The sequence below is a fragment of the Pygoscelis adeliae genome, unplaced genomic scaffold (assembly GCF_000699105.1).
Source record: "Pygoscelis adeliae isolate BGI_AS28 unplaced genomic scaffold, ASM69910v1 Scaffold262, whole genome shotgun sequence".
Classification (NCBI taxonomy): Eukaryota; Metazoa; Chordata; class Aves; order Sphenisciformes; family Spheniscidae; genus Pygoscelis; species Pygoscelis adeliae.
The window spans coordinates 669696-677577 of NW_008824184.1; the positions used below are offsets into that span (position 1 = coordinate 669696).

Sequence of the window (7882 nt, forward strand, 5' to 3'; positions counted from 1 at the left end):
TTCCTCTGCAGCATCCGCACCGAGACTGAGGTTGCATACCATCTCCTTAACGCTACGCTAATAAGCAGTGAGAGGCAATATGAAAAAACAGAGTAATTAATGGCCATTTCTGCCGCTTCCTTTATTCACTGGTTGTTCCAGAAGGAGCAATTTTACAGAAGACAGCCTCTGCCTTCGCAGTGCCGTTGCATTAGGCACCCTGAATCTCAGGAGGCGAATGAGCGCTGCAGCTCTGGCCTCCTGGAGAAATGCGATGGCTCCTCTGCATCTTTACAAATTCCTCCAGCTTTCTCCTGAATACTCTTAATGAAAGTACTTCAACCACTTCTGATAGGTAAAGCACTCAAGGTAGTTTATCATCATCACATTCCTTTTTGTAACTAGCTGACGTGATGATGAGGCTAAGTTTTAATTAGGAAACAAATGGTAATTAGGTTATCAAAAATATTACTCACCATCAAACATTTGTACTTGAATCGTCTGACTAGTAATAATAACATCCTCTGGGGATAGAGGTAAGACCGGAGTTGAAAGTCATGCAATGTCTTAAGTCTTGCATGAGAAAACACAGGCACAAGAGGTGAGGGTCCTTCAGTTTGCAATTGCATCACACCATTTCTCTCACCACTATAACAAAAATATTTTTCGGACATTTTCTTCTCCACATTTTCTTAAACTGACATGCCACATAAAAATGTCCTGTTTGCTGTCTCTCTCCTTCCTCAGTCCGTGCCTTGCCAGGCTGCTGGTTCCTCATCCGAGGCTGTTATTTTCTCCACAGCTGCCCGAGAGCTGGGCAGATGTGCTCCAGGTGTGCTCACGGAGTCTTCCGTGATTTTTTAAACTTCAAAATGGTCCCTTGGGGGCCATTTAAACAAGTCTCATAGCCTGTCGCAGGGGCAGCAGGTCGAGGAGGCTGCACTGAGGACGGCAGGAAATCTCGTCCTCTGCTCTGTGCAGTGGCAGTGCCTGGCTGGACTCCTGGCTTGGCTTAATACTCCAGGAGGAAATATGTGTTCCTTTGAAATTGGCTGAAATTATTTTAGCAGTATTTTTTATCAAAATAAATTGTGACGAAATAGCGAATCTAATTCAGATGATGGCAACATCAGAATGCATTCTTCCGGTCCCTCGCTAATTTGATTGCCAGCCACACAGGACATTCTCCAGTACAGACCATCTCATAAAAACTGGGGCCCAAATCCTGGGCAGATGTTGGTTTATGTGGCTACGTTGGCTTTGGTGGGCCAATACTGATGGCACCCCAGACAGCTGGCCCTCGCTGGACCTCCTGCCGTTCTGGTTTAGCCGGGCTCACTCCCCAAAGGCGAAGAGCACCCTGGTCCAGGAGCTGACGGCTTACGATGGATTTACTGTGGGCCTGATCCAACTCACCTCGACATCTGTGGGAGCATCCAACTGACTTTCGCGGGCTTGCCAAACAGCCCCCGTGTGTTCAGTGAGCAGCGCAGAGACCCATCCTGCTCCGGCTCCAACCCAGAGGGCTTCTGATTCTTGCAAGTGGCCTCTGTGCAACACTGGACTGGAAAGACAAACATGTCACGTTTGCCCAAATTATGAAGTGAGGCTGCAGGAAGAAAAAAAAAATCTTCTGAAACTGTCGTGCCTGTCTCTGCTGCTGCCAAGCAGAGCGTGCAGCCCTCTGAGCATCCAGCACGGCACGTATCCTGCTGGGCATTCGGGAGCGCCCTTACTCCAGGGCACAGCCGGACACCAGTGACAACCACTCTGATTTGTTATTCTGCCCATTCAGCGGGGAATTAAAAGGAGCCAGAAAGGATCCTCTGCAAATTCCTTTTTTTCTCCCCAAAAGAATGGTCCATGACATCAGCACTAATTCTAGTAATAATCCTCCTCTGTAACAGGCTAACAGCTACTAATGTCGTGTACTGTCTGGGCTGCAAGACAATATTCTATTCTACATGTGTCATAAATGGGGATCCTGGCTTTTGAACTGGAATAGGACAACTCTGTGAAACGCTGCAATTCAGATCCTGCTGGCGTGCAACCCATCACAACCCCAGACGCTTTTTTCCTAGTAGTGCTTTTGTAGCACGTTTGTGTTCTTTATTCCCAGCCTGCACAGCCTCAGTGAGCTGGTCCCTCTACCCATCAGCTGGGCTGACACTTCGGCAGTATTGCTCTCTTCAATAGCCATTAATCGTCATCAATAGCAATAGTAAACATCTATTTTGCGACTGAGTCCGGATGCCCCACTGCAGACGAGCTGCTGCACTGATGGTTTATGTACCAGCATGTATCACAAGCTGGGGAGGCTCATCACGTACCTGGAGCCCTACAAATCTTTTAACGTAATATGGATGTCAGGCAAAGTCATAAGACAACAACCCAAAACCAAGAGGCATCACGGTCGGTTCCACCCTCTCTCCGGTCTCTCCCAGTTTGACAGAAGCGAGCTGAAATCCTGCCTGCTCTTCACATGAGCTACCAGGAGCTGAAAGCCTCTGAGGGGCACCTTTGCTGTTGGTTTTGGGATTGCTGTCCAAAGGAAGAATTTTACTTTGGGGGTTACTCACAGAAATGGTGTTTCCAGGCCTACTCATACAGACCACGCTTCTCTTCCGGATTATTGCGCGTTGAGCCCTTCATCTGGACCAGGCAATCAGACCAAATCCCTGAACTGCAACAGCTCAAGCGTTGAAACCTTAAACAATTAATTTCACAAAGTTAATCTGCAGGTCCAAAATTACATACATAAGTGATTTCTAAATTTTGAATTATAAAAATATTCCAGTGTTTCAGCGTCAGCTAGTGGGCAACCTAGCGTCAGCGAGCGGTAAAAGATACAAGTTGAGTTTTCAGCCATCTTTTACTCTACACAGTGATTTAAAAATGAACTTTCAAAAAGGATAAATAAATTGTCATGTGATGCAGGAATTCCTGCATTGTTAAGATACTTTGAAAAATGGCTGAATACAAAGTGGTCAAAATTAAGCAGTTCAAACTCACAAAGAGACATTTTTTAAAAAAAGAAGGGCACTCTCTCTCTCTCTTTAAATAAGCACAATGTTCCCTCCTCTGGAATGACTCTAGATTTTTAAGGCAGTCTCTACTATTTATTTCCCTTCACTTCCTTTCAGTGAAGGAATGGAAACAGACAAATGAAAACATGGAATGTCATGAAGAATATATAGAGATTTGTCCTGGTTTCGGCTGGGATAGAGTTAATTTTCTTCCTAGTAGCCGGTACAGTGCTGCATTTTGGATTTAGGATGAGAACAATGTTGATAACACAGCGATGTTTTAGCTGTTGCTGAGCAGTGCTTACACTAGTCAAGGACTTTTCAGCTTCCCCTGCTCTACCGACTGAGAAGGCTGGAGGTGCACAAGAAGCTGGGAGGGGGCACAGCCAGGACAGCCGACCCCAACTGGCCAGAGGGACATTCCATACCATGGGACGTCATGCTCAGCACATAAACTGGGGAAAGCTGGCCGGGGGGGCCGCTGCTCGGGGACGGGCTGGGCATCGGTCGGCGGGTGGTGAGCAATTGCATTGTGCATCACTTATTTTGTATATTCTTTTATCATTATTATTATTATTATTATTTTCCCTTCCTTTTCTGTCCTATTAAACTGTCTTTATTTCAACTCATGAATTTTACTTTTTTTTCCCCAATTCTCTCCCCCATCCCACTGCGGGGAGGGAGTGAGCGAACGGCTCTGTGGTATTTAGCTGCCTGCCAGGTTAAACCACGACAAGATTTTAAACACAAATTAAAATTGCCCGTTCATTGACACAGAAGTTTCCTGCAGAAGAACACAGGCAGAACAGGAAGGGTTTCTCAGGCTCGGGTGCGAGTCGATAGCGAAATGGCACAGAGAAACAGGGCTTCGGTTCCCTGCCCTCCTTGGTTCAGCTCCCTCTGCTCCAACTCCAGCCTGGAGCTGGGGTGCAATTTCCCACCGCTCCCAGAGGTATCTCCATTGCTGAGCAAAGAAATCAGCCCTTCCTCTGCCCAACAAATAAGGGGGACCAGCTCCAACAACACACAGAGAAAAGCCAAAACAGCAGGCACACCTGAGCAGCTACTAACATGGCATGGATCCCTCCTGGAGGGGGGGGTTGTGGATAACTTCAACATATTTTGGTTTTGTCCTCCAGCTGAATGGGAAAAACCCAGCCTAAGGGATGAGAAAGCCAGCTCTTGCTCATCTCCAAAGGTGCAGGGCGCTCTGCTTTCCCCAGGACGCGATGCTGGTGGTGAGGCAGGTTGGCATAAACCTGTCATGGAAAGGGTGTGCTACGACCAGGGCTGAGGACCCGAGGGGTTCCCAGGGACCGGTGGCCTGACCGAAACCGCAGTGTTCCCTGTGCTGGATTCTCTGCAGCAGGAGATCACACTTGTTTGCTTATATTGAGAACCAGAAGTCATTTGAGTGGCTTCCCAGCAGAAGGTTCAAATCCAAGCCTTATGGGCTGAGCCAAATCATTTACTGGGAAGAACGGTTATTAAAGTCAATTCATTTATTTGCTTATAACTGAGCTGTAAATGGAGAGTTAACAGGGACATTTGTGTGCTGAAAGAGACCCTCACCTGAGGCCACCCACAGAGGTCAGATGTAAAAATGATCTTAGCACCTGAACAACCACTCCTAGCTCCACAGGCATGGCAAAAAAATGAAGCTTTTCCTTGAAAACATGAGTGCCAGACAACTTCTCCCTCCCAGCTGTGACACGGACCCACTGCTGTGCAGAGCCATCGGTCCCTTCCCATGGGCTGTATTTTTGCTGTCCCTACAGCCCGCAGCCCGATGCTCTCACACTGTTGGCAGAGCTGGCTGTAACCTCTTCACGGCATGCAGAGGAATGTTACTAAAACTGAGCATGGTGATGAAACAGCTTTCTTCCCCGCCATGCACACATCTGAAAAAAGAAGCATGCCTCTGACCTGGCCAGTGCAAGTGTAAAAAGCGCAGGAGCAGCATCCCCCGTGCAGAGCAGCTGCTGGACGAGGCAGGACTGCAGAGCTGGCATCACCACACCAAAACCAGCCCAGCCCAGGGTAACCAGCTGAGGCACAGGAACAACACTGGTGGCACTGAAACACTCACTGTTACTGCTGCAGGAGAAAGCCTTACCCGGGGATCTAGACTAATCCCCAGCCCTGACTCTGCTCCTTAAGCAGCATCACCTGGTGCCACTTGCACCCACCCTGTGTTCCTCTGCAAGGAGGGCGGCCCTGCATGAGTTGTCACAGGGCAGGAGGGGACCAAGGAGAAGTTCAAGCCATTTTTACACCTAAATCTCCACCCTTGATTCTCCTTACAGCTCGATCACAATATGGACACAGCATCTCGCTTAGACCTTGCTTGGAGAGGCTCGTTGCAGCCCTGTCCATGGGGTTAGAGGTGCCTGATGAGAGCCAGGAGAGGTGGGGCAGTGACCCCCACAGACACCACGACCCCCATCCTGGGGTTGCAGAGGACCCCCCTGGGTTCCTCCACTCGTGCTGTCCTTTGCCCAGCTCAGAGCTGACCCATCTTCAAGAACTCCCCGATTTAAAAACAACAGCATATGTTGTTACAGTTTCAAGCAAATAAACCCAATGAGGACTGTAACAGCAAATGTCTTAAAGCCCTAAAAAGAGTCCCCCTTCAGCACTATATGGGAGAGCTAATATCAGCTGGCATTAAAGAAGCATTTTCCCTGTACAGACTGATTAGACAAACAGATGTCAAGAGGGAACCATTGAGCATTCACTGTTCCACGGTCTGGCTTGAATGTAACTTGATAAAGGGAAAAAAAAATCAATAATTGACTAATTTAGCTATAAATTTTGAGGAACAGAAGGAGAAAAACTGACAACTGTGCAGATATTGAAATGGCAGAAGTTAATTCAGATTCTGTCACAACATCTTATGGAAGGTAAATCATGCAGTGCTGAAAATAAAAGCCCTCATTTCCAGGGTGGTTTTGCTGCCCGTTGCAGGAGTATATCAGAAGAACACAATTAACTCTGGCAGGCAGTGGGAAGGTGCGGGGCTCGCTCTGGATGGCGGCAGCCCCGGGGCGATGCCGAATGCACCAGGCGCAGTGGGAGCAGGTTGGCAGCCGGAGGGTGCGGGGCTCCAGCGCCGCTTCTCTGAAATTCCCCCGGAGTGCCAGCAAGGCTGCCTGCGACGAGCCAGCCAAGCCAGCCTGCTAGAAAACCTTTAAAACATGCTCCTTGGAAACAATTCTAGTTATGTGGGAAATGCTTTCTAGTTATTTCTCCTCCCTGGCTTTTCGTACGCAAAGTCTATTTCCACACCAATTGGCATTTGCTGCCCTGGCTGATCATTCACCCGAATCCAATATTACACGTCTGGTCTCCGAGCTGGCCCTGGGCGCCTGATGTCACCACAGACAGCCAGGCTGCCCCAGCCTCCTGCTCCTCACTGCCTGTGTCCCAGCCATCCTTTTCCCCCTATCTGGATGTTGTGTTTAAAACCTACATGGGAAAAGTCCTCCCTCTGAGCCTGCTGAGGAAACCAGAAGGGAAATCACGCCGTTCTGCCAAAGCCAGCCACTATGCTGTTAATTTTTCTACTTGGCTGCATCGTTCCCTATTTCAGTGAGAGAAAACAACTCTCTCTGCTAAACAAAACCAACCTGGTGTTTTCCGTGTCCTGTGACAGCACAGTGTGCCGTGCGCCGCTCCTCTGCCCTGGCCGCTCCAGAGCACCCCAGGTGCTGCGGATCAAGTCCTCATACAGGCAAACCCCACCAGAAACACTGGGTGAAGCGGCAGGAATTCACTGCCAGCTTGGGAACAAAATGGCATGGAGTTTATTTGTACTTCTATCACAACAGGCCCTTGTTTGAATTCTTCTCCCTTTAGTCTGGAGAAGAAGGGGAAGGATTGGTTCCTATTAATAGCCTCGCATCCCACAAGATCCAAGCTTCGCAAGAAGCCATGAAAGACTGCGGCATCTGATTCTCTGAATAAATGAGGTAATTTTGGAAGAAGTGTGTGCTCAGCAATCTTAATTACTGCCTTCTCCAGTTTGGTAGGAGGTGACAGTGATAACTTACTTCGGTGTCGGTAGCACCCAGGTCCCAGAGGAGCTGCACAGTGCTGCTGTGCCCAGCATGGGCAGGTGTGCTGCCTTTCCCCAAAACTTCCTGATTTTGCAGCAAACATCCCCAGGACTGGCACGGAGCGAGGGGAAGGAGTGCCCCAGCAAGCTGATGGGCCAGCAAAGGGGGGGCACAGCTCACCGCAGGGATGGCGAGGGACTGGTGTTGGTGGCAGGGCAAGGGGATGCTCGGGAAATCATCCCTACCGGGGAAGGAGCCAGCAGGGAGCAAGACCATGCAGTGTGGCTCAGGTCCCGCATCCCCAGGGACTAACAAGGCAAAGCTGCTGCGGGGAAGGGCCGGGGGCTGCGGGCAGGCTGGCCATTTCAGGGACATCTGCTGCCCATCTGCAGGCACCTGACATCATCCCATAAGAGGATTTTTCTCTCGTCGGCTGTAGGATGGTGCAAAGGGGCGTCCCACTATACCAGCTGTGCGTAAAGCCTGCGGTGCACCATCCATGGGCACCTGCCTCGGATTAGCAGGAGAGCAGGGAGGGATCTGCCCCGGCTCCGCAGCGCACATCCTGGCAACACACAGAATTATGTCAGCTTTCCCTTAAGCAGATTTTCACGTTCTAGGTGCCAGGTTTAACCCAGACACCAAAGGTACATGTGGCAGCGGGTGCCTCTGGCGGGCAGCGACGGCTGCATCATCGCCCTGCGTGCGGATGCTGGAGACTGGGTTGCCCTTTGCGTGCCAGGCGTGAGGCCACCAGAGCCGCCGGCCATGCCGTCCCCGGGATGCTGGTTCTGCCCTCGTGCCGGCACCCGAGTCCAT

At 49.9% G+C, this 7882-nt stretch overlaps 1 protein-coding gene across 1 annotated transcript in view; it reads right to left on the minus strand.

The window, feature by feature from the left end:
* Positions 1-7882, minus strand: part of ADRBK2 (adrenergic, beta, receptor kinase 2) — an 87181-nt gene extending 79299 nt beyond the window's left edge. The window contains exon 1 of the mRNA XM_009334426.1: positions 7715-7882. Within this exon, the coding sequence (XP_009332701.1) occupies positions 7715-7882 (168 nt within the window). The remainder of the gene's footprint in view (positions 1-7714) is intronic.